The sequence below is a fragment of the Anastrepha obliqua genome, chromosome 2, assembly GCF_027943255.1.
Source record: "Anastrepha obliqua isolate idAnaObli1 chromosome 2, idAnaObli1_1.0, whole genome shotgun sequence".
Lineage (NCBI taxonomy): Eukaryota > Metazoa > Arthropoda > Insecta > Diptera > Tephritidae > Anastrepha > Anastrepha obliqua.
This window is the reverse complement of record NC_072893.1, coordinates 55,806,284-55,833,990: the sequence shown is the minus strand read 5'-3', so window position 1 is coordinate 55,833,990 and position 27,707 is coordinate 55,806,284. Positions and strand designations below refer to the sequence as shown.

The 27,707-nt window shown below is 43.0% G+C and overlaps 1 protein-coding gene across 1 annotated transcript in view; it reads left to right on the top strand.

The window, feature by feature from the left end:
* The window catches only part of LOC129238159 (low-density lipoprotein receptor-related protein 2), a 138,012-nt gene extending 111,810 nt beyond the window's left edge, over positions 1 to 26,202 (top strand). The window contains exons 4-14 of the mRNA XM_054873195.1: positions 6,326 to 6,601; positions 7,432 to 7,686; positions 7,776 to 10,061; positions 10,148 to 15,799; positions 15,875 to 16,086; positions 16,157 to 16,563; positions 16,644 to 18,142; positions 18,212 to 18,524; positions 18,602 to 20,788; positions 20,864 to 21,114; positions 24,420 to 26,202. Of these exons, the coding sequence (XP_054729170.1) occupies positions 6,326 to 6,601; positions 7,432 to 7,686; positions 7,776 to 10,061; positions 10,148 to 15,799; positions 15,875 to 16,086; positions 16,157 to 16,563; positions 16,644 to 18,142; positions 18,212 to 18,524; positions 18,602 to 20,788; positions 20,864 to 21,114; positions 24,420 to 24,622 (13,541 nt within the window). The 3' untranslated portion in view covers positions 24,623 to 26,202. The remainder of the gene's footprint in view (positions 1 to 6,325; positions 6,602 to 7,431; positions 7,687 to 7,775; positions 10,062 to 10,147; positions 15,800 to 15,874; positions 16,087 to 16,156; positions 16,564 to 16,643; positions 18,143 to 18,211; positions 18,525 to 18,601; positions 20,789 to 20,863; positions 21,115 to 24,419) is intronic.
* The last annotated feature ends 1,505 nt before the right edge of the window (positions 26,203 to 27,707 follow it).

The window sequence follows — 27,707 nt, the reverse complement described above, 5'->3', positions numbered from 1 at the left end:
TATAAATGATTAATTTTTATCTCCTATGGGACACTTGAACAATACAACTGCCACTGCATACAAAACTTATAAATAATAATTACTTTTATACAATATATGACTAGCTGTATGAAGACACTGAAGTGTCTATGGAAACGGTGTAGAGTTGGAAGGAGTTCTGAAAACTTCGTTGTGGAAATTAACAAACAAAAAATAAACACGAAAAAGAATAATAAAAAAATTGTATTTAACGAATGCTTAAGATTTTTTGTTTTTTAATTTTTATATGGATAAAAACATCCAACAACGTCTGGAAAAAAAAATTATCAAAAATCAACGTGATTGAGCCACTTCAATCTTTCACTTTATTCTACCAAAAATCAATACGCGAAATTCTTCTAAAAATTCTGATTAAATGCGAAATTTCGTTGAAAATTGTTTGAACTAAAGGGTTTTCCAATAACAGGTGTTATCTATCGCTACCGAGAGATGATTAACGACTTTTTATGGCCGGAATTGGATGGTATTGATCTGGACGAGATTTATTTTCAACAAGACGGCGCTACGTGCCACACAAGCAACGAAACCATTGATCTTTTACGGGAAAAGTTTCTCTCGAAGAGGTGATCACAATTGGCCACCGAGATCTTGTGATTTAACACCTTGTAACGTTTTTCTTTGGGGCCATTTGAGAGAGAAGGTCTACGCCAACAGCCCAGGGTCGATTCAAGACATCAAAGATGGAGTTCGTGAGGCTATCGAAGACATAGGGCAGCTACTTTGCAATTCGGTTATGGAAACTTTCATGAAAAGTATATTGTGTAAGCGTGGTCGTGGTGGTCATTTGCCTGATGAAAATTTTTTTCATAAATTTTTTTTTTTAATTAAATGAGAAAGAAATAAACTGCCAAAGCTTGTCAATGAGACCATCCGTGTGGTATAGTTATTTATGTAGAGTAACCAAATTAACTACCAAATGGTAGTCTAGAGCGTGTAAATCGCAGCTCTTTATATTGGATCGAATTCTAGTCAACATTTTCTAAGTCGAAGTGCCCTCTCATTACCACGCATATTGCAATGCTCCCGTACTGGATCCACCATAATTTGCTACTATTATTTTTATGAAAATGGATCCCAATGAGATTCAATGTGATTGAAATAATTTTTAATGCCACATAACGGGTGAATTATTATTTTTCCTTGTTCACTCATCTCGGGAGCATAGGGCCTCGTATACGGTTCTGTGCTGTTGTTTTTCCACCGTCCCATGAGATGTCGACATCTGCTAGTTTCGCAGCATCGACCTTCTCCAAGTGTTTTTTGGTCGACCGCGACCTCTGCTCCCTTGCAAGTTCCAGTCCAGTGCCATGCTCGTGATACTATCTGGACCTATCCGTCCCCGCTTTCTGCGTTTGATTTGCCATAGTATGGGTTCCTCATTCGTTAATCTCCACAGCGCGTGTTTGCTGATGATGTTTGGCCAGAATATTCTGCAGATGATGCGGAGGCATTTGTTGATGAAAGATTGTAGCAAGGCTTTTGATAGGGTATTTCACCCTATATAATAAATAGCTAAACTTAGGGATTGCGGCTTTCATTCTCAATTTCTTAAGTGGGTAATTTCCTATCTTAATAATAGACACTCTGTCGTTTGACTCGCTAATGTTTCGTCTTATTCTTTTGTTACTTCGTCTGGTGCCTTCCGAGGTGGTGTCCTAGGTCCGTTACTATTTGTCTTCTTCATTAAAGATATTACATCCTGTTTTTCCATGAGTTCCTTTCCATTTCCTTCTATACGCGGATGATCTGAAAATCTAATATGAAATTAAATGTCCAGAAGATTCGTTCACTCTCCAGCGTGAGTTGAATAACTTATATAGTTGGTGTGTGCGCAAGCGTTTATTTCATTAAATACCAATTTACTTCGCTTGCTTTTAATATTATTCTAACGTCTTACTACATCTCAAACTCGCCGCTAACGACAATTAGTAAATTAAAAGATCTGAATGTTGATTTTGACTCCAAGCTCAACTTCACCACCCACATAAACTATAATATTTTATATCCAATCGTTCGCAATGTTCGCCTTTATTCGTCGAAATAGTTCTTCGCTTTCTAATCCCTTTATTCTTTACTCTCAAATTGTTTTACTCGGCCGTAGTTCGATCCAGGTTAGAATACGCGGTATTCGTTTGGAGATCCTTTCATGCAGTCTACAAGTATATTAATGGATTAGAGTCTGTTCAGAGAGCTTTTGTGCGCTCGATGAAATTCGTTGATCCCATTCCGTCCTATCCTTCTCCTTAGTTATTGTTAAATCTCATGTTCTTAGAGTCTAGGTGTGTTCTGTTGTCGAAGTTTTTTGCCTTTCATATTTGTGCGGGCTCAGAAGACTGTCCATATCTGCTCAATAAAATTCATTTTAATGTTCCCTCACGCATTTTCCGTTGTAATTAGTTGTGTTTTGTGGGTATTGCTAAAACTCTTTACGAGATGAATTCCCCTTTTGGGAGGACGCTAGCTCATTGATTTGATTTTTCTTACTCTAAGTCTATTTTTATATGTATATCTATCTTATAGCCGCCGTAGCCGAATGGGTTGGTGCGTGATCACCATTCGGAATTCACTGAGAGGTCGTTGGTTCGAATCTCGGGGAAATCAAAATTAATAAAAACATTTTTCTAATAGCGGTCGCCCCTCGGCAGGCAATGGCAAACCTCCGAGTGTATTTCTGCCATGAAAAAGCTCCTCATAAAAATATCTGCCGTTCGGAGTCGGCTTGAAACTGTAGGTCCCTCCATTTGTGGAACAACACCAAGACGCACACCACAAATAGGAGGAGGAGCTCGGCCAAACACCTAACAGAAGTGTACGCGCCAATTATTTATTTATTTTTTTTATCTTATAGTCTGTAAGCATCCTCTTTGTTGATTAATAAATAAATTACTGAGAGCTCGTACGCGGCAACACTTGAGGTTGGAAAAACTTCTGCATTCTGTGCATCGTGGAAGTTCCCTATGTAGTATATCATATGACAATTAAACAAATAAGAATCACAATCGAAACTTGTTCGTAGTCGTTGTTCGATGGTAACCAATTTGTCTACACCCTATCTTGTGGTCCCTTCTACAATAGCTGAGAAAGGAAATGGTGATATGGAATCATTTCGGCATACACTATTCACCTGCACTGCTTTCTCTAGACGGTCAAGATTTAGACTAAAAGGTTTTTATTTTTTTAACAAGCCTCAGGATCTATCTAGTACCACAATCAACGGTCTCCATTTGCCCGTCCAAGTGAGCCCCCAATCTTTCAGGCGCTAATACTCAACCTAAACTCACTTCTTCTTCTTCTTGATTGGCGCGATAACCACTTAAGCGATTTTGGCCGAGTTAAACAAAGCGCGCCAGTTTTTTCTTTCTCGTGCTAACCGACGCCAATTGGAAACACCAAGTGAAGCCAAGTCCTTCTCCACCTGATCTTTGCAACGGAGAGCAGGTCTTTCTCTTCCTTTGGAGGTCTTCCTCTTCGTCTGGAGCTCATCCTCTTTCTCTGCTACCTCCAGCTGGTATCACATTGAATACTTTCAGAGTCGGACCGTTTGTTTCTATTCGGATAACACGACGCAGCCAACGAAGCCGCTAGATCTTCACTCGCTGCGCTATGTCTTTTTGTTTTTTTTTTTTTTGTTTTTGTTTTTAGGGTAGCAGGTTAAAATCAAAATGACAGAAACATCATCAAAAGCGCCATCGCACCATTGGTATGTGGGGCATTAGATTAGATTAGATTTGTGGGGTTTGACAAGTCCATGCACTCAGTCGGTAGACCATTGTACTACACCCGGATAGATTTCAGTAGAAATAATAGAGATGGAAAAGATAAAAAGTGGGTAGTAAGACGCGTAAATAAGTTTGAGGTCACTCTTCCACAAATATCTTGGATTCATTGATGAATTTTAAGAGATCCGGAAGAGGAAAAGTGTTTCGCAACCCGATATCCTAAGTCTGATGCTGGAAAATGCAGGACAGCTACAGAGAAAATGCTCTGCAGTGTCGTCATTCTCAAGGCAGGATAGACATATCGGGTTATCTACGACCCCATGGTAGCCATATGCTGACCACAGGCGTTGTGCGCTGTGATTATACCCACCAGTACTCTCAGGTCCTTTCTGCTGAGTTTTAGGAGAAAGGTAACTCAGACCAACGACCTCTGTGGGTAGACCTTATGAAGTCCATAGTTGAATCGATGCGGAATTGACACCTAGAATGGGTTCAGGGCCTAGTGGCATACTTGCAGAGCCTGCATGTGGGGCATGCTCCCACTAAAACTATATTATAGCCCCTTCTCGGCTGATTTCCACCCTGGGACCGTTGTAAGCATTTCATCAAGGTGGAGCCGCGTTTATGTCTATTGACACAATCAGGTACCTGCGTCTAGGTCCCTCTCTTGTGAACGTATGGATATTTTACGCCAGCGATAGTATCCACTACTCCCACTGGTTTGATAAGTGGTCCTGTAGGAAATGGAACATCGGAAAATTTGCGCTAGCGCAGTATTTACGAACTATCGTCTTATCTTCTGTCTGATGGTACTGTGAATGATTGACTCAAATGTCAGCGTTTGTCGTCGTCCTGTCCCGAAACAGTTCATCTTCATATCGTACTTGCAAATGTAGCTGCTGCTTCTGCTGCTGGGGTGCGCTATGTCCATGTCGTCGTAAAGGTCATACAGCTCATTGTTCTATCGCTTGCGATTGGCTACATAGACCAAAGTAGCACTTGTTGGTAAGAGAGATTCCTCGCTGGATTTCAAGGCTGACATTGTTAACGGTGTTAATGCTGGCTCCTAGAGAAACAAAGTAACCTGAAATAACTCACGCGTCAACTTATCGGGTTGATAGTCGATATTAATTTTGTATGAGCATTCGCCCTGTAAATACTGTAAATGAAAATCGCACAAAGCCTCCTTCTCCGCCTTTTAAATAGCACGCCAAAGTCCATCAATGCATACAAAAGTAGCTGCTGTATATGTATGTGTGTACACTCGTTCATTTACATGTGCGTATGTATTTAGTAATAAAAATCATGCCTGAGCAAGCTTTCAATTTACTGCTTCAGACAGCAAACGGAAAATGAAACGAAGAATTGTTTCCTGCATATTTGCTGCTGCCATCGACCAGCACCAGATACAACAACAAAAGTGAAATGCAGAAGTGGTAATAAAAGCGAAGGAGCAGTGCCCGAATAGTGGCTGGCAAGTGCATTGCACATTGATAACAAAAAGCATTGCTTTGCTGCTGAACTACAGAGACAAACAAAAACAAAAAAAAAAACAAAAAAAAACTATTAGCATTTGAAAAGGGCAATTATGTTGCTTTCTTTCATTTTCTTATTTTACTTATTCCTTTAATTTTCAATTTTCTCTTTAGCATTCAACCATTGGTAGAACAATGGCAACTGATAGTTAGTTGGGGCCGCTTACAAAGCACTCCTACTTACGTACGTTTACGCACAGTTGGCAATGAAAAAAAAAACAATAATAGAACTTTATTGTGAACTGGAACATAACACAGCATAGCAGCAAGCAGCAATTGCAGTTTTTAGATTATTTTGTCCTTTCAATGTTTAAAGCTTCCGATGTATTTTTTACCTTCCATATAAGTATGTATGTATGTGCATATGTATGCTAGTGCGTACAAGTTTTACACTTGAAAAAATTCAATTCGATTTACTAATTCTTTGTTATTTTTTTCGCTCTATTTTTTCTCTTTTCACGCTTTCCATTCATCGTTTGGCCTCCATGTGCTGCTGTGGTGCGTTGCTTACGTGACTGCTCCTGTTGCAACCGCTGCCCATCGATGCTCAAACCGTCACCAATACTATCGTCGCTATCGTCGCCGCTGCCTTGCCACTCTATCGCCTTTGATGATGCTCCAATTTTCCGTTTTGTTGCCTTCACAATCTGCCTGTCCTCTATGGTCACCATCAACTGTATGGCATGTATGTGTGTTTGTGTGGGTGTGTGTATAACCAACGCTATTGACAACTACATTACGCTATTGATGCTGGTCGAATGCGTACACGTACATTCGCACACATATACATGCGCGTGTTTTCAACTGCATGCAACTCAAACTCAAATGCCGACAATACATCTCCGTTTCCAATTTCTCGTTGAAAAATGCTTTGCACTTCCGCTGCTTGGCTGCATCTCTGCTGGCTGTCAACACAAATTTTCTGCCGCCATCACCACCACCACCACCATAACCATTACTAATGTCCTCGTCACTCATCATAACCATCGTCGCCACTCCGCACACTCATCTTGCTTGGTGTACACTCAATAGCTTACAGAAAATGTCAATCGAGCGATGTGTTCTGCAATGCACCCGGCGGTTTGGCTCCATCCGACGGTAGTCGCTTGTCCGGTCCCTGTGTGCCGAAGGAGAAACGTTGTGACGGTTATCTGGACTGTCGCAATGGACGCGATGAGGAGGGTTGCACAGGCATCTCGTGTCGTTTGGATCAGTTTCGTTGTGCCAATGGGCAGAAGTGTATTGACGCTTCGCTCAAGTGTAATCACAAAGACGATTGCGGTGACAAATCTGATGAGCAGGGCTGCAGTAAGTATTCAGACGTGAAGTTATCATCATCATTACCATCGCCATCACCATCACTATTGACATTACAACAGCTTCTATACCTTAAATCATGCATGTGAATTGACGAGTGGCGACTTGTCTACAGGGCCGTGCGTATGTGCGCAGATGCCATTTTTCAAACGTTTCCTAAACAGAGGCTTAAACAAAAGAGCTAAGCTGCTCATTGAACTTTCTCTCAAACTGTCAGCTGACAATTGCCGAAGAAATTATGCCAAACATGCTTTGGTTCTTTTTGGCTACGAATGCACATCTTTCAAAATGGCCAACTGCCAACGACGCCCATTTATTTTGCTTCGATTGAGAGATTGGCTGACGTATGACGCGACTCGGTTTTTTGTTTTGTATTCAAAACAGTTCCCCATGTTTATCCACTACGCGTGAAGCATTCCGTGTCTACGACATCGAACGAAGCGTATGCCTCACCATGCCTCAATATCATCATTGTGGTTTTTTTTGTTGTAATATTTCTTGCTTCCAGATTTCCATTCAACCAGCTAACCATTTTTCACACACTGTCCCAACCATATGCACTCACAACAGCTACCCATACTTCAACTATTTTTTTAACTTCTCCAACTTTACACAACTAACCAAACTACGAGCCTCTAAATCATTGTAGCCACTCCAATTATTCCGTTCATACCATTCTATGCTCACTTTTCACTCTTTTCATTCTTCTTAAAGCGCATCCCACAAACGTAACTCATTCAGTTGCTCTCAGTCACGTATTACATACATCTTCACCGTCACATTGTTTTGCATTCACACTCGATTTCTCGATTCACTTACAGACTTTCCTCCCTGCCATCATGGCCAATTCCGTTGCACGAATGCCTTATGCATTCCATCCAACTTCTATTGTGATGGATATCACGATTGTGCTGACGAAAGTGATGAGGCCAATTGCACAGCAATCGCATGTCCTGATAACAAGTTCCTTTGTCCGCGCGGAGGCCAAAATGGCACACCCAAGTGTATACTAAAATCTCAACTGTGCGATGGCAAGCGCGATTGTGAGGATGGCAGCGACGAGGAGACCGCCTGCTGTAAGTTTGCCAAACGTGGGCTTTGTGCTGCCTACTTTCCTCGCGTTCCCAGTGCTCCTTACAATTTGTTTACGTTTTTCTCCCCACAGCTACCGGTTCTTGCCCTGCACTCAGTTGTGAATATCGTTGCGGTCCCTCACTGACAGGTGGCGTCTGCTATTGCCCGACTGGTCAGGCGATTTCTGCCGACAACCGCACTTGCATGGATCTGGATGAGTGTGCCGAATGGGGTCACTGCGATCAATTATGTACGAATACCGATGGTTCATTTACCTGCCAGTGCGCGCAGGGCTACAGCCTTTTCAATAACTCGAAATGTATTGCGCCTGATGCCAATTATCTGCAGCTGATATTTGCGCATGATCGTGCCGTTGTCCGCATGTCCGCACATGGCGGTGATCCACGTGTGCTGGCCAATGCCACTGCCGCCTCGGGTGTGGCCTACCACTACCAGCGCAATACGCTTTATTGGTCCGATATTAAGACGCGTAAGGTGCAGTCCATACCACTGGATGTCTTCAACGGTGCTATATCGCCCTTGGATCTTACCCTGCCCGGTACTTGGGCACCCGTCGCGCTGGCCGTGGATTGGGTGGGCGACAAGATCTATGTGGCCGACTTGATTGGACAGAAAATAGATGTTTTTGAGTTGGGCGGTCATTGGCATGCGGTCGTATTGGGTTCAAATCTTACCAGCCCTGCAGATTTGGCGCTCGATCCAACATCAGGTCTTATGTTCGTAGCTGACGGTGGTCAGGTGCTGCGCGCGCACATGGATGGTACGCATGCGCGTTCGATCGTTTCCGAAGCAGCGTATAAAGCATCTGGTGTGACAGTGGATATCATTGCGAAGCGCGTTTATTGGTGCGACTCCCTACTGGACTATATTGAGACCGTCAACTATGAGGGCAATCAACGCATAATGGTTTTGCGTGGACAGCAAGTGCCAAGTCCATCACGGCTGGCACTCTTTGAAAATCGCATCTACTGGACGGACGCCACAAAGCAAGGCATCATGTCCGTGGATAAGTACACTGGCCCCACTTCCATACAAGTCACATACAAAGCGAAGGACATACGCGAACCGAAGGGCATTGTCGCTGTACATGCGCTTAGTCAACCGCGTGTATCTAATCCATGCGGCAACAACAATGGGGGCTGCAACCACATGTGCATCGTGACGGCAGTTAAGGGTGCACCCACTGGTCTGGGTTATCGTTGCGCTTGCCACACAAATTACCAACTTCAAACTGACTTAAAGAATTGTAAACTTGTGCGCGAATTTCTCATGTACTCCCAACAGCGCTTCATCAAAGGCAAGGTGCTCGAGCCAGTTATTGAGGGCTTTAGCGACGCCATACTACCAGTGGTATCGAGACGTGCACGCTTTGTGGGTTTGGATTTCGATTCACGCGATGAGTTCATCTACTATTCAGATGTGCTGCAAGATGTGATCTATCGCGTACATCGCAATGGGACTGGACGCGAAATTGTGCTTGCCTCACAGAACGAAGGTGTCGAAGGTCTGGCTGTGGATTGGGCATCAAAGAATCTGTACTACATTGATTCACGCAAAGGTACGCTAAATGTGCTCTCTACACGTAACGTCACCTATCGACGCACGCTATTGAAGGAACTCAAACGCCCGCGCGCCATTGTTGTGCATCCAAATCGAGGTTTCATCTTCTTCTCAGAATGGGACCGACCTGCGAATATTACGCGCGCAAACACTGATGGCACCAATTTGCTTGTTTTCAAGAACGTCACGCTCGGCTGGCCTAATGGTCTCTCGATCGATTTTAAAGAGGATCGCGTTTATTGGTGTGATGCACTGCTGGATCATGTGCAGCACTCTAATCTTGATGGTACTGACATCAAGACAGTCAATTCGCGCTTGGTGCGTCATCCATTCTCCATTGTGATACACAACGAATGGATGTACATCACGGACTGGCGGCTGGATGCCATTATACGTCTGCACAAACTCACTGGCGAACAGGAGGAAATGATGGTACGTGAACCGCAAACGAACCGCCTCTATGGCGTGAAGGTATACAGTCATGAGGTTCAAACTATCGCCGACATACACCCTTGCCATGTAAACAATGGCGGTTGTGAGAAAATTTGTTTTGCTATACCGAGAAATGATTCCATGCAGCCGACATTGCAGACGCGTTGCTCTTGTCCGTATGGAGAGCGGCTGGCAGAGGACCAACGTTCATGCACGGCCGATCCCAATGCCGAACCACCAGTGCAGCCCTGTCCTAACTCGTGGGACTTCACCTGCAACAACCAGCGCTGTATACCCAAATCGTGGGTGTGCGATGGAGATGACGATTGTTTGGACAACAGCGATGAAGAACAGAATTGCACAAGTGAGTATTATTTGAAGCGCTTGAAACCCTGTAAAATGGTGTATTTTCTTTAATAATAATTTCATTTTTCCTTTTATTCGCAACAGAACCAACATGCGGTTCCAATGAGTTCCAATGCAAGTCCGGTCGTTGCATACCACTCAACTTCCGTTGCGATCAGGAGAATGACTGCGGCGACAACTCTGACGAATTCGAATGCGGTAATGTCACTTGCGGCACCGCACAGTTCGCCTGCGACAATGGCCGTTGCATACCGAATATGTGGAAGTGTGATAGCGAGAACGATTGCGGTGATGGCTCTGATGAGGGTGATTTTTGTGCGGAGAAAACCTGCGCCTACTTCCAGTTTACCTGCCCGCGCACCGGTCACTGCATACCACAGAGTTGGGTTTGCGATGGCGATGATGATTGCTTCGACAAACAGGATGAAAAGGACTGTCCGCCGATCACGTGCTTGGCGAACCAGTTTAAGTGTGCCGATCTACGACAGTGCGTCGAGGAATCGTACAAATGTGATGGCATACCAGATTGTAATGATGGCAGCGATGAGCTGGACTGTCCGTCTATGGGTCCGAATCAATGCAATTTAGAAAAACACTTCCGTTGTAAGTCCTCTGGTTTCTGCATACCCATTGCTTGGCATTGTGATGGCTCCAACGATTGTTCCGATCAGTCCGATGAGGAGGATTGCGGTCAGATCACTTGCGCACAGAACTTCTTCAAATGTAATAATTCAAACTGCGTTTTTAAGGCGTATATTTGTGATGGCAAAGACGATTGTGGTGATGGATCTGATGAGAGTTCATTGCATGCGTGTGTACCACCACCATTCAAGTGTCCATACGGTCAATGGAAATGTCCGGGAGTTAGCGAACGTTGCGTTAATATGACTTCAGTATGCGATGGCACTGCAGATTGTCCGAATGGCGCGGATGAAGGCGAAGGTTGCGATCTGGCAGAGTGTACACATCAAGGTGGTCTCTGTTCGAACGGCTGTCAAAAGACGCCCTTGGGCGCTACCTGTGTTTGCCCACCTGGCTCAGAGATTGGCGAAGACGGCTACACTTGCGTCGATATGAACGAGTGCGATCCACCAGGCCTCTGCTCGCAACAGTGTACCAATACGAAGGGCTCCTATTTCTGCTCATGCACAGATGGTTACCTATTAGAGCCGAACAAACACTTCTGCAAAGCGGTTAACCACTCTGCTGCTTTCCTAATCATATCTAATCGTCATTCCATTCTTGTGGCTGATTTGAAAGAGCAGGGCTTGGAGCGCGTGCCAATAATTGTGGAAAACGTTGTCGCAACAGCTTCAAATATGCATACAGGCACGATTTTCTGGAGCGATATGAAACTAAAGAAAATCTCACGCTTGGATCGTGGTCAGGAACCGCAGGAAATAATCAACACCGGCTTGGACTTGGTTGAAGGTTTAGCCTACGATTGGGTTGCACGAAATCTCTACTGGCTGGACAGTAAATTGAACACGATCGAGGTTTCCGCTGAGAATGGCTCGAACCGGCTGGTTTTGGTGCGTGAGAACATCACGCAACCACGTGGCATGTGCCTCGACCCTAGCCCCGATGCACGTTTCATCTTCTGGACCGATTGGGGTGAAAATCCGCGCATCGAACGCATCGGCATGGACGGCACAATGCGTGAAACGATCATTAACACGAAAATTTATTGGCCGAATGGTCTAACATTGGACATTGCCACCAAACGAGTATACTTCGCTGATTCTAAACTGGATTTCATTGACTTCTGCTATTACAATGGCACAGGTCGGCAACAAGTTTTGGCAAGCAGTCACTACTTGCTGCATCCGCATTCGCTCTCACTCTTCGAGGATACACTTTACTGGACAGATCGCCAACTAAATCGTGTGCTATCCGCTAACAAATTTCGCGGTAAGAATCAGACAGTGGTTTCTCACCTAATCAGTCAACCACTCTCCATACACGTGCACCATCCCTCACTCCAACCACTGTACTCAAATCCATGTGAAAAGTCGATCTGCCAGCATCTTTGCTTGCTGAGTCCAAGCGCTAAAGAAGGCTATTCGTGCAAGTGTCGGCCAGGCTATCGCCTAATGAGCGAGGGGCGTTGCCTGGAAGAAGAGAACCCATTCTTAGTTGTTGTAAAAGGCACGCAGATTGTCGATATACCGTTGAATGGCGGTGATGCGCGCGCTGGTTCACTCGCGCCTGTTATTGGCATTGAGAGCAGCACCGGCTTAGACTTCGATCGTAAAGGTGAAACACTTTATTGGATACAAGGGCGGGAGGATGATGATGAAAACTGCACTATATTCTCCACACCTTACGGCGGCGGTAACAAAACGCAATTCCTCGGCACTGACACCGGCATTGTTGGCTCGCCTTACACCATTGCCTTTGACTGGCTGGGCCGTAATCTCTATATGGGCAATCGCATTGCCAGCAATATAGAAGCTGTACGTGTGGATGGTAAAATTAAGTATCGCACTATCATTCTTGCAAACGATGGTAATCAAACATCAGTTTCAAAACCGAAACAAATAGTGCTGGACCCCAACGATGGCAAACTGTTTTGGATCGACGAGGGTGGTTTTGGTGTACCGGTGAAGATTGGGCGCGTGAATATGAATGGCAACAATCCAATGATGCTGAAGTCCGAAATCGATCACCCAGAGAGTATTGCTTTGGACATCGAAAAGAAACTGGTGTATTATAGCACGCAATATCCGGCATCTATCTGTGTCATGGACTACCATGGCGAAGACCATCGTGTGTTGCTTTCAGAAGAGAATGCCATTTCGCGTCCGAAAAGTTTGGGCATCTTAGACTCCCGCCTATACTATCTCGATCCTGTATACGAGAAAATTGTGCGTGTTGATTTACCACGCGGCGATAATCCCAAGGTTATAGTCGACAACGAACCCGATCTCAAGAGCATGATTATCTTCAAAAAACGCCCTATGATGCAACATCCCTGTCAAATGAACAATGGCGGTTGTGAACACCTCTGCATTCCCGATGATGTTTCGTCACGCACCTGTGCCTGTGGTGTTGGCTACCGCAAAGAAAACGATATTAATTGTGTGGCTTACAAGACTTTCGCTGTTGTTTCACAGTTGGATGTGACGCGTGGCTACAGCTTAACCGATAGTTCTGAGGCGATGGTGCCAATCAGCGGGCCCGGCCATCACATCTTGCACGTGGATGTACTCTTCCGAGAACAATGGATCTACTGGGCTGAATACAATCGTGGCACATGGAATGGCATATTCAGGCGGCGCCCGAATGGCACAGAGCTACAACATATCGTTAAGGATGGTATTGGCAGCAATGGCATTCGTGGCCTGACCATCGATTGGGTCGCTGGCAATATGTACTTCACAAATATATACCCCCATGAAAACTATGTGGAAGTCTGTTGGTTAGACGGCAGCAACCGCAAGGTGCTCGTAAAGACCACAACCGATGCACCACGCGAACTAGCTGTTAATCCAATAAAACGTCTGCTGTACTGGATCGATTATGGACAGCATCCGCGTATTGGCAAAGCATACTTGGACGGGTCAAACTGGACACCACTGGTAACATCCGGCATATCTAATCCACGTGACTTAACAGTGGATATGATCACACACGATGTGTACTGGGTCGACTCAAAGTTGGATACAATACAAAAGATTTCGTACTCAGGCGGCAATCGTAAGATCATTCGTCGAAATTTACCCAATCCAATGGGTATTGCCATTTATCTTAGCGATGTTTACTGGGTAGACCGAAATCTGATGACCGTATTCAAGGCCTCTAAGCTATCGGGTAATGAATCGACACCCGTGCGAGTGCGCACAAATCTCCAGAAACTGCGCGATATTGCCATCTATAATATAAATAATCAACCGCAGGATGACGGTAATCCTTGTGCACGCCTTGGCAATGGTGGCTGTGATCAGCTCTGTTTCAGCTTCCCGCCTGAACAAACGAACCCCTCGCGTCTAAATTACCGCTGTGATTGTTCCACCGGAAAGCTGGCAGCGGATGAACGCAAGTGTGAAGTGGTCAATGAGTATCTCGTATTCGCTACACGCACCGAAATACGTGCAGTCAACCTGGACCCACATTCCACACAAGTGCCATTCACACCGATGAGCAATCTAACAAATGTTGTCGGCCTTGATTTTGACTTTGCAGAAAATCACATGTTTTTCACACAAATCCGTCCATGGGCCAAGATTGCCTATACGAAGGCTTATAACCCGAATAGCAATGATGTCAATGTGGTGCTGAGTCGAGGCATTAATCCTGAGGGTATCGCCTATGATTGGACACAGAAAAAGATTTACTGGACGGACAGCTCGAATAATTCTATTTATGCTATGAACTTAGATAGCACTGATCTGGTAATGATTGCGCGTGTGGAACGTCCTCGTGCAATTGTGCTGGATCCTTGCAACGGCACGCTTTATTTCACCGATTGGGGCCGTTTTGGAACATCGGGCAAGATCTTCCGCACTACCATGGCTGGATCGTTGAAACGCGCCATTGTTGATAAAGAACTTTCGCAACCCAGTGGTCTGGCGATCGACTATGATGAACGCAAACTCTACTGGACTGACGCTGTACGTGAGAAAATTGAACGTTCCGATTTAGATGGTAGAAACCGTGAACTCCTTGTGGATGCCACAATATACCCGTTTGCTATAACAGTGTTCCGCAACTACATTTACTGGACTGATTTGCAGCTGCGCGGCGTCTATCGCGCCGAGAAGCATACAGGTGCCAATGTCGTGGAGATGGTGAAGCGATTGGAAGACTCACCACGTGACATACGAGTCTATAGCGCTGACAGACAGAAATGTTCTACCAACCCTTGTTTAATAAAGAACGGCGGCTGCGCGCAAAGTTGTCATCCGGCGCCAAACGGTAAAGCGGAGTGCAAGTGCGATGACGGCTCGAAGGTCGTGAATGAGGGACGCATGTGCGCGCCACGCAACAATACATGCGAGGCCAGCAAATTCTATTGCCAAAACGGCAAATGTATCTCGCGTATGTGGTCATGCGACGGCGACGATGATTGCGGAGACAACTCAGACGAAGAATCAAACTACTGCGCATACCATTCATGCTCGCCTACAGAGTTCCGTTGCAACAATGGACGATGCATCTTCAAGTCATGGAAATGTGATCATGAGAATGATTGCAAAGATGGCTCTGATGAGATCGATTGCACTTATCCACCCTGCGTGGATGGTGAGTTCACATGCGGCAATGGACGCTGCATACCTATGGCGCAAGTTTGTAATGGCGTCAATGATTGTAAAGATAATACAACCTCGGATGAAACACACGAACGCTGCCCAACAAATACGACTTGCCCGCCGAACCATCTCAAATGCGAGAACACTAACATCTGCGTCGAACCTTACTGGTTATGCGATGGCGACAACGATTGCGGCGACAATTCAGATGAGGACCCACTACACTGTGGACAACGCACCTGCCCCACTAACAGCTTCCGTTGCCCGAACCACCGCTGTATACCAGCAACTTGGTACTGTGATGGCGATGACGATTGCGGCGATGGCGCTGACGAACCACCAGAGTATTGCAAGTCGGAGGGACGCACTTGCTTCGGTGATCTGTTCACATGCGACAATGGCAATTGCATACCCAGGATTTACATCTGCGATGGCGATAACGATTGTCTGGATAACAGTGATGAGGACAGCAGACACCAGTGCAGTAAGTTACGAGAGTCGATTGGAATATAATGGACATTGCATGCAATGCTATTTTTCTTTTCTCTGCCTCTTCTAGACGACCGCAAATGTGATGAAGAAACGGAGTTCACTTGCCTCGAAAATAAGGCTTGGGGACGCGCACAATGCATACCCAAGAAATGGATATGTGACGGCGATCCGGATTGCGTAGATGGCGCCGACGAGAACACAACATTACACAATTGCGCCACCCAACAGCCTTGTGGCGAGGACATGTTCACTTGCGACAATGGCCGATGCATTAATAAGGTAAGTGTGTTGAGCTTTCCCTTTAATCGGCACATGTGAATTTCAACGACGTTTACTTTTTACGCTTTAGGGCTGGACTTGTGATCATGACAACGATTGTGGTGATGGCTCTGACGAAGGTAAATTCTGCAGCTCCAAATACAAGAGCTGCTCCGATCAGGAGTTCACCTGCCAGAACTTCAAATGCATACGCAATCAGTACCGTTGCGATGGCGAGGACGATTGTGGCGATCACTCCGATGAAGTGGGCTGCAAAAAAGATAATACAACATGTCCCAATGGCCAATTTATGTGTACGAATGGTCAGTGTATCGATTATCATTTAGTGTGCAATAAAGTGCCCGATTGCGCCGACGAATCAGATGAGCCGGCCCATTGCAATGTGGACGAGTGTGCCAAGGTGGAGATACATCAGTGCGGACACAAGTGTGTGGATACGCTAACAGGCTACTATTGTGACTGTAATCAAGGCTATAAGTGAGTAATCCCTAGAATTTAACTTCAGTTTGAAAATTTTCTTCTAACTCAATACATCTTTTTATACGCGCTGCTCATAGACTCATGCCAGATGGTAAGGCCTGTGCTGACATCGACGAATGTCTTGAACTACCCGGCGCTTGCTCACAGCATTGTTCCAACACACCTGGCGGCTACTACTGCAAGTGCGACGAACGCTACTATGAACGTCAGACGGACGAGCATACCTGCAAGCGTAAGGATAACACCACGCCCTGGCTGGTATTTACCAACAAATACTATGTACGCAACATGTCGCTGGACGGTGGCCAATACAATCTGATGCACCAGGATCTAATGAATGTAGTCGCGCTGGACTTTGATATACAGGAACAATATATGTACTTCTGCGATGTGACTGCCAAAACTATCTTCCGCGCCAAATATGGCAATGATGATGAGAAGCCCGAGCGTGAAGCAATCATACGTCACGATTCGCATGGCTTGGAAGGCATTGCTGTCGATTGGGTGGGTCGCAAGCTATATTGGCTCGATAGACACTCGAAGAACTTGGATGTTTCGGAACTGGATGGCACAAAACGCAAGACGCTCCGCAGTGGCGTTATCGATCCCCGTGCATTAGTTGTACATCCGGGCATTGGCTACTTATACTTTACGTCGTGGCATTTACAAGCCTACATCGCCAAAATGGGCATGGATGGCACCAACTTCACGCGCATACTAACCTGGGATGATGATATTGCTTGGCCAAACGCCTTGACCATTGATTACTTTACGGACCGCATTTACTGGGCTGATGCGCATCTGGACTATGTTGCTTATACCGATTTGGAAGGTCGCCACCGGCACGTAGTGTTATCTGGCGCGAAAGTGCCGCATATTTTCGCACTCTCACTGTTCGATGACTATCTTTACTGGACCGATTGGAATTTGAAGGGCATAATGCGCGCCAACAAATTTACTGGTCAGAATTACACAGTACTGCGCAACACCACCCACCGTCCATATGACATACATATCAACCATCCACTAAGACAACTGCCCTACACGAACCCCTGTGGCAAAGACAATGGCGGCTGCTCACATTTGTGTCTGATTGCGCCACCGCCCGAGTCCACTTACTTTAATATTGAAGGCTACATCGAGGAGGGTGCGCCGAGCTATAAATGCGCTTGTCCCAACCAATTCTATCTGGCACGCAATAGTAAGACGTGCATAGCCAACTGCACGGCCGGTCAGCACCTCTGTGGTGGTAACGATGAGAAATGTATACCTTGGTTCTGGCGATGTGACGGAGAAAAGGATTGTAAGGATGGTTCTGATGAGCCGGCGACTTGTCCGACACGTCATTGCCGCGCTGGCACATTCCAGTGCAAGAATACGAACTGTACGCCATCAGCGACCATTTGTGATGGCACCGATGATTGCGGTGATGGCAGCGACGAACAGAATTGTGATCTGCCCTGTCCCGAGTCCGATTTCAAATGCAAGTCCAGCGGACGCTGTATATTGGATAGCTGGCGTTGTGATGGCGATGCTGATTGTAAGGATGGCAGTGACGAGGATCCGGCTGTATGTCGTAAGTACAACCTAAATTCGATTTGTGTTTTCACATAATTTTAAAAAATTTCCTTTTTTCTCCGCACAGACAAACGCGCCTGCGACCCAGATACAGAATTCAGCTGCAAGAATGGGCGCTGTATACCTAAACTGTGGATGTGTGACTTCGACAATGATTGCGGTGATGATTCCGATGAGCCGGCCTACATGTGCCGCCAACGCAACTGCACCACTGGTTGGCAACGCTGTCCCGGACAATCAAACTACCGCTGCATACCGAAATGGCTCTTCTGTGATGGCAAAGACGATTGTCGCGACAATAGCGATGAATTGCCCGAGAACTGTCCAAAATGCTCAACGGAGACGGACTTCAAATGCGCCAACAATCGATGCATACCAAAGTGGGTTAATGGCTAATTCTTTTATATCCTACGAAAACTAACTTTACCTATATTTCCCATCTTTCTTCCAACTTTAGGCAATGGATGTGCGACTTCTCGGACGACTGCGGGGATGGCAGTGATGAGAATGACGCCATTTGTAAGGGTAAATATCGTGAATGCTCAGAGTCGGAGTTCCATTGCGCCAATGGCAAATGCATTTCGTCGCGTTGGCAGTGCGATCATGAGGACGATTGTGGTGACAACTCAGATGAGATGAAATGTGAGGGGTATCAGTGCAAAAACGGCACCTTCCAGTGCATGTCTGGTCACTGCATTGCTTCATACTTCCGCTGTGATGGTGATCGCGATTGTCGCGATATGTCCGATGAGATTGACTGTCCCCCACGATTCCCTGGCGGGCGCTACTGCCCTGAATCGCGCTTCCAGTGCAACAATAATCTCTGCGTCTCGCCCTCTGACCTCTGTGATGGCACTGACGACTGTGGCGATGGCTCAGATGAGGATGTTAAGGTGTGTACCGACTTCAATTGTGACACACTACGCCGCTTCCAATGCGCCAATCATCGTTGTGTGGCGCGCTATCAGATTTGCGATGGTGTGGACAATTGTGGTGATGGTTCAGATGAAAATAATATGACGTTGTGCGCTAATAAGCAGAAACCATGCGATCTTTACACACAATATCAATGCGCCAATAAGAACTGCATTGAACGCGCACAGGTCTGTGATTACTCTGATGATTGCGGCGATGCTTCCGATGAGTTAGGCTGCCACCACACAAACACCTGTTCGGAATTGACACGCGGCGGTTGCGAACACCACTGCCACAATCTGACCGATGGCGGCTACATCTGCGCTTGTTATCCGGGCTACATTATTTCGGCGGAAAATAAGAAGCGCTGTTTGGATGTGAATGAGTGCACGACACGCCAACACACCTGCTCGCATATATGTAACAATCTCAATGGCACTTACTCGTGTTCGTGCCGCAAAGGCTTCCGATTGGCTGACAGTCAATCCGGCGTATGTCGAGCCGAGAAAGAAGACATTGTGTTAGTATTCGCTAACGGACCAGAAATACGCGGTTTGGATCTACAGAAGCGCGAAGAATTTGATGTGATAACAGCGGAGAAACGCATTGAAGCTTTGGATTATGATGCACAACAACAAATCGTCTTCTGGGCGGACAGTTATGATAAGACAATCAAACGTTCTTACATGGTGAATGCCTTGGATGGTCAAGCGAAGATCGGGTTTGCGCAAGATTTGAACATGAAGGGTGGTTCCAAACCGACAGCTGTTGCCATTGACTGGTTGGCATCCAATCTCTACTGGACTGAAGTGGATCGCACCGGCTCAAAACCACGCGGTCGCGTTATGGTAGCCAAAACAGATGGACGCTACCGACGTTCAATAGTGAATGCAGGGCTCGAAGTACCAACCTCCATTGTAGTAAATCCACAATTGGGACGTGCCTACTGGGCTGATGCAGGTTCTGCGCCAAAGATTGAAGTCTCTTGGATGGACGGCTCGAAACGTCGTCCACTCATCACTGAGCAAATTCGTCACCCTACTGGCCTTACGATTGACTACTCACAAGAGCACATCATTTATTGGGTGGATACCAAATTGAACACCATCGAATCAATGCGTACGGATGGCTCGCGTCGTAAGATGATAGTGAAAGGAGACCAGCTGCGGCATCCCATCTCTCTGGATGTCTTCGAATCGACAATGTACTGGGTAACACGTGACTCTGGTGAAGTGATACGTCAAGATAAATTCGGACGTGGCGTACAGGTAATCATACATCGTAATCTTGCCAATCCGTCCGGCCTTAAGGTCTACCACGAACAACGTTACAATACATCACTGCAAAGTCCTTGCTACCAGTCGAGATGCTCCCATTTATGTCTACTTGTGCCTGGCGGGCATCGCTGCGCTTGTCCGGATAATTCTGGTCTGCTACCATCGCATCGCAGCACCGCCGAAGTGATCTGTGATGCCGCAGCGGAACGACCACGTCCCGCGCCACGTATTTGCCCATGCCAGAATGGCGGTCTTTGTCGCGAAGATGAACGTGGCGATTTGTACTGTGAATGCCAGCCTGACTTTAAGGGTGATCACTGCGATCGCAGTGTGGCAGGCGCATTCGGACATGGTGGCACCAATGTGACGGCAGTTGTAGTACCCATAATGGTGATACTGCTGGTCCTGCTGACGGCAGGCGGCGCGTGGTACGTCATACGCAAAAAGCCATTGTAAGTAACGGAATCAAATTTATAATTGCTTGCTATGTTTATTAAAAAACATATTTTCCTTCCTTTTCCTCTTAGTGGTAAATTGGCGCGTCTGCCCACATTAACATCATCACAAAGTGTTACCTTCCGCCACGGCACAAATGTTGAGTTCAACGCTCCAGGATTCCCTGGTGGTACGACCGCTGGTCCGTCCAACGATGTAGCTCCTATTGAGGGTTATAATCTACAGACTGTGAATACGGCTAAAACGCGCGACTTCTCGAATCCTATGTACGATGCTGTGCAGTCGGGCACCAACACCGATCCAAGCCTGAGCAATGGAACAGGTAAATTTATGGGCAATAGCTGTGTACATATACTCAGCTATGAAGGGTGCTAATAATAGCGATAATATAAAACAACTATTAGTATGAACTGAATTTTGTGCCTTCCTCCTAACGATACCACCTATGTAGTATCTCTTAATCGTCCGGCGAAGTAAAGAAATGTTTCAAACTTTTTGACTTCAAATGCCGTAATCTTAAGATCATCGAAAACCATAAAGCAATAATTAAAGGTGATGTTAAACGTCTAATTCTCACGCTCTCTGGTTCATCTTGAGCTGTTCAATAAATCGGTGATGTCCGCTTCGGAAAAGCTGCTTCTTATTTTAGAGCAAATTCTAAAGAAAAAGTACTCAAAAGCATAAAACTTAAAACTAAGCAGGCAATAGGTCTGTTCATGTAAAAATTATGCAGTAACTTAATTTCCTAGAATTTTCTCTCAAAGGGGAAAAATATCAAAAAAGTATGTGAACGCAAAACTAGTAACAATTTGCAAGAGTTACGAACAGCTAATTAAATTGTTGGCAGAAATGCCACAAAAATTTAAAAAAATTTCAGTTTGTATTACAAAAAACAAAAAAAAGCCAATAAAATGCAAAACAATGAGCTTCGGCATCACATGATTTTATTCTCTCCACAATAAGTTTGTTCCATTTCATCAACCCTGTCAGATGAAGAAAATTCCATTGGCAAATGCAATTCGCTAATTTTAATTCGTGTTTATTTTTACTTTGCAATCAGCTGTTTCTCACTTGCTAAATCTTACAAGTAAAGATGTATCCAGTAAAAATTGCAACTTCCCCTCAAAATGAAATGTCATTTTGCTCTCTCTCTTTCCCCTACTTTGCAAGCTTTTTGGCTACATGAACAGCAAAAACAATTGTTGCAAACTATTTGCTTCATGAACAGACCTATATATTCACACAGTTGTCCAATCAGTCGTTGTTCGGACGGCAAGGACGTGCCATTGGTTAATTTTTTCCGTATATCACTAACACAATCTTAGTTTTTTCGTAAACAAACCGCTTCGCAGCTGATTCTTTAAATTTGCTCAGAGCCGAGTAACGATCTGTTAAAGAGCACACCTTTGAAATATTTTCACTATAATATTTGCAATCCTGCCTGGCAGTCAAAAGGGCAACGGAACACTCGATATATATAGCCGCTACTTCTACAGTACCAATATGAACTTCATACGTCGCTTCGACAAAAAATATATTGAACTAACAAAGTAATCCTTTACATGAAACGTCTACGTTTATTTGAATCAACTCAAGGCGAATCTGATTCGTTTTTTTTTTCTTTCGCCGTGTCCATGTGGCTGTCAGCTCAGAATGAAACAAGGCAAATTCATTATTTGTTTTCGAGTTTCCCAATACTTTACTTTGACAATCAAACATTGTTGTTGGTCTAGTGCCACCACCTTTAATGAATGCGCCTTGAATCAACTTAAAATTAACTTAAAATATTTTTCCATTGGGCGAATGATTTATTTTCATTGATTTCCACCTAACATAAACAAGAATACGCAATTACCTCTCTTTTTATTCCACAAAAAATTATTAAATAAAATATTGATTAAGTGAAAAAATGGATACAAATATAAATAAAACGAAAACTGTACACAATGACCTGAAATGGAAACGACAGAAGATTTTTTCCGATAACTTCGAGTTTATTTATTCAAAATAGTCCCCTCTGGCCTCGGTACACTGTTTTGTGCGATTTAACAGAGTGTTTCGGGTCATTGTCCTTCAATGTCCTTCAGGATGTCGGTACAAGACTTTTGAATGACCTCTACGGACGTAAAACGTTTTCCTTTCATGGCCAAATGCGATTTTCCGAATAGGTAGCAGCAATGGATTTAACCTGCAGATCCACAGGAAGTAAGTGCAGAATAACGTTGAGCGCAGCAGTGGGTCATTTTCTACAAGCACCAGCGATGCCCACACATGCAGTTCTCTGCACTCTCTCTGGTTTAGTGGTATTGTAGCCCTTCTGAAGAGCTACCCACCGAACTAGGCAACCGTATGTCAAAATTGGCAGAACCACTAAGTTGTACATCCAAAGTACGACACGTGGCTTGAGACCCCATTTTTTTGCCGAACATAGATTTACAGGCGTAAAAGGCTATACTGGCCTTCTTAACTCGATTTTCTATGTGCAGCTTCCTTCCAGTGGAGATTGGGGTCAAGTATTACACCAAAATACCTGACTTAAGATGCGAGTGTAAGACATTGGTTGTTTAGTCTTGGGAGCTTAAAAGGCGGAGGCTTGTATTTCCTGGTGAATAGCATCAACTCCGTTTTGTCAGAGTTGACTCTGAGACCGCAACTGGCAGCCCAACTACTGAGTGTAGCCAGTGCACCTTCCAAAATTTCAGCCATTACAGATGGGAATGGTCCTGAGACCAATAGGACCAAGTCGTAGGCATATGCTTCCACCTTTACCCCTCCCCTGTTTAAACGAGTTAAAGCTTCATCCATAGCTACTAGCCAAAGGAGAGGCGAGAGAACGCCGCCCTGCGGTGTACCCCTATGTACGAATCTAGTGTTTCTAGCCTCTCCTGCCACAGCATTTATTTCCGTACCACCAAGCAGGGACGAGATCCAGAGGTGGATAGGTCCTTCTACCCCTAGCCTATTTAGAGCAGTGACAATTGACTTAGCCGTAATATTATTAAAGGCGCCCTCTATGTCTATCAAGGCCGCCAAAGTGAATTGTTTTCCCTCCAGAGATTTCTCTACGGTCCCTACTACCTCATGTAAGGCTGACTCGGTAGATTTCCTTTTCAGGTAAGCGTGTTGGGCTTGAGAAAGTCGGGTTTCAAAGTGTTCACGGATGTGATAGTCGATCACTCTTTCAAACACCTTGAGAATAAAGGAGGTAGCACTTATAGGTCTGAAGTCCTTGGCCAGGACGTGGTCCCTCCTTCCTGCCTTAGGAATGAAGATCACCTTAGTTTCCTTCCAGCTTGCAGGAACGTGGTTTAGCGAGATACACGCCAAAAAGATGGTTTGAAGAACGGGAACCACCAAGGTTTTAGTCTTCTGAAGCATTATTGGCATGATACCATCGATACCTGGAGATTTGAAAGGGGAAAAGCTCTCGATTGCCCAGTTGCTATCAGTAAAAAAAAAACTATTTTAATTTGTTTGGAAGAAACCATAGTACTTGCGACATTCTCGAAACTTGCACCGAGCCAGGTTTTCATAAAAAAAAGTGGCTTAATTATATGATCACAAGTGTGTGCGCACATCTTTTACATCCACACTAATTCTCTTTCTGTCTCTTCTCATCCTTCACAGGCATTTACGAAGTGCCACATGATCCCTCCAAATCGAAACCGATTGGTCCATTCACCGAGCCCGTATCGGCCATACTCGCGCCCAGCAGCATAACACACAAATCATCGCCGCAATTGCAATTGCGTACCAGGGAACTGGATCCATCAGCGGATACCGGCAAGGATACGCAATACCTCGTTGAAGAGGACAAGTCTGAATGCTGATATAAAATTACATAAAACGAAATCCATCAAAATTACCAACACCACCACCACCACAAAAACAGCAACAACAACAACAACAATAACAAATCAAATGTAACGAATACATATTCCAACTATTGCATTGTAACTAAAACGAAAACAAAAACAAAAACTAAAAGAAAACAACAAACAGACAGATTTACTACGCTTTAGAAAAAAGAAAAAACAAAGAAACGAAAACTGCTTGTAAATTAAAGATTTATGTATGAAATGAACAACCAAAAGTTGAAACAAAAAATAATAACTAGAAGGTAATTAGGTAAAAAATCAACAACAACAACAACAACAAAAGCAAAACGAAGCAAAGAAAAACATATTTTTAACCTTAAAAGCAGCAAACTTTTTCTAAATTTTTGAACACCGACTACAAAAACTGCAACAACAACAACTGAACGGTTTATTAAACGTTCTGCTTTTACGAATTTTACAATGTAAGACGAATTGAAGAAGCAAAAAACAAAATACAAAAACTACAACAAAAACAAAAAACTTGAATATCACAACACCGTTAGCTAGACATATCCTTTTTGTGCGAATGCCTATAATTCAGCTGATGTATGTATGTATTATATGTATGTATTTACATACTCGTGCATATGTATGTGTGCGCTGCTGGCGAAAACGTGGCTAATAAAATGAAAGTGAAAATGGAAATGAAAATGAAAATGAAGCAAATGCAAATGCAAATGCGAAAAGAGCGAAAACTACTAATGCAATTATTAAATATTAAGTTAAATTATGTGCATATGAATATTTTAATGAGTAAATATTAAAAACTTAAACTTGATTTAGGCCACTTGTTTTACTTTTTCTTTTTTGTTTTTTTTTTTTTTTTTAACCCACACTTCCACGCTCCCATGCCACTGTAATACTATACATTCCAAAGCAAGCGTTGTGCTGTATTTTAAAATCCACAATCAATTACCTTTGTGACTATTTTGAAAAACGAAAAATATAACAAAAACACATCACATTTTGCTTAGTGTTGAGGATATCGTATACAAATATAAACATAGTTATACATATATACACGTGCATATATTTTTCTGATTGCTAAATGACAATATTACCACAAAAACAATGCGAAAAAATGCTAATTTGTATTTAAAAAAAAAAAAAAATATATAGATATATATATGATAATGGCGAAAAACCAAGCTGAAAGATAATAGAGAAAATGTAACGCAAAAAATTAATTAAAAAAATAATTTAAATTTAAAAAAGTTGCATATACTAAATGTATGTATGTACTAAAGGCGCGTAGAGGTATACTTATATATAAATTTGCAATGAGAGTGTTTAAAGTATATTTCCATATATATTTTTCTATATTAGGCAGCCGAATGAAGTGCGTCAAGAAAAACGGAAACGCAAACGCAAAAATAGTGAAAAAGTAAATAGAAAAAAAAAAACATAAAAACTCAAAAGCAAAAGCAATCTATGAAAAGCAAAACAAAAGTAAACAATTTTTATATATATATTTTAAAATGTTTTAGATTAGTGCAAATGAGTAATTAAAAAGCAAAAAACAAAAAACAAAACAAACCGTTAAAGTTAGAATGCGTCTGCTGGCCTAAAAAGTTGAAACGAAAAGGGGAAATATTCACCACGAATGGCGAGAGCAGCTCCCGAACGGCATATATGATTTATGTTATTGCTAATTATTGATTTATTTAAAACAAAAACAAAAAGAAAAACAAAAAACACCTTATTCATTAACTATTATTAATATTGATAAATATATATTTGTATGTATATGTATGTACGTTATACACTTTTTTATTATTATTGCATATATTCACGCAAGAAACGCAAGATTAGCCTGAAGAAAAAAGTTGAAAGTTGAGAGTTGAAGTTGAACAGCAAGAAAGTTTAAGTGAAAGCAAGAAGACGGAGGAAATATTGAAGAAAAAAAAGAAAACAAAATGAAACAAAAAATGTACCGTTGGCAAAGTTAACGAATATAAGTTTTCTAATGTAATGCAATAATAATTATTATAATGTTTTTGTAACTTTATTTCAAAATATAATACATATTTAGTGTCAAAGGTTTTCCAATTAAGTTTTAATGAAAAGTGAAAAGCGCAGATCTGTAGCCTACTTTTTGCAGCCACTTTCGTATTAAGAACAAGCAAACTTCTCTTCCACTAACTTTTCTTCGTATTCACTGTTATCTGTATGTATATTGTTTAAAATATTCTTGGAGGAATTTTAAATATTCAAAACTCAAACTAAAAACTTATTTCTATAATTTAAAAAATAAAAGAAATTTTCAAAAAATAATTTTTTTTTTTGTATTTATTCGCATATGCTCAACCAATGGCTTTGTCATCAAAAAAAAAAATTTAACTAAAACTCAAAAAACTTGGAATAAACAATTTTCTTTCATAAAAAAGCAAATTTAAAACCCGAATGAAGTTCATGGATCCGTGAAATTTTAACGAAAAAGCAAAAAACTTGGAATAAACAATTTTTTTTCATAAAAAAAACAAATTTAAACCCCTAAAAGTCCATGAAACACAGTGAAAAGTTTCCGAAATGAAAATAAAAATTAGTAAATTTTTTTTTAAATTTTTAAATTATTACAAAATCACTCTAAAACGCAATTAAAGGGTTCTTTCATAAAACACATTTAAATTTTTCCAAAAACAGCAATTCGAGTAAATAATTTTTGATGTTCTTTCATAGAAAAAAAAACCCAAAATGTTCATGAGACGCACCTAAAAGTTTTTGAAATATAATCAACAATTAATAAATGTTTTTTAAAACTTTTTGAAATCATTGCAACATTCCAAAATTCAATTAAAACATTTTTTAAGAAAATTTAAATTAAAATTAAAGAAAAAATTCGAGTAATTAATTTTTTTAAGTATTTTTTGCAAAGATGTTTTTCTGTATTTTCTATAAAAAAATTAAAGACGCAAAATGTCCATGAAACGCAGCTAAAAGTTCCAGAAATATAAAAAACGGTTAATAAATTTTTTTTTAATTTTTTTAAATTATTGCAACATTCCAAAACTCATTTCTATATTTTCTATAAAAAAAG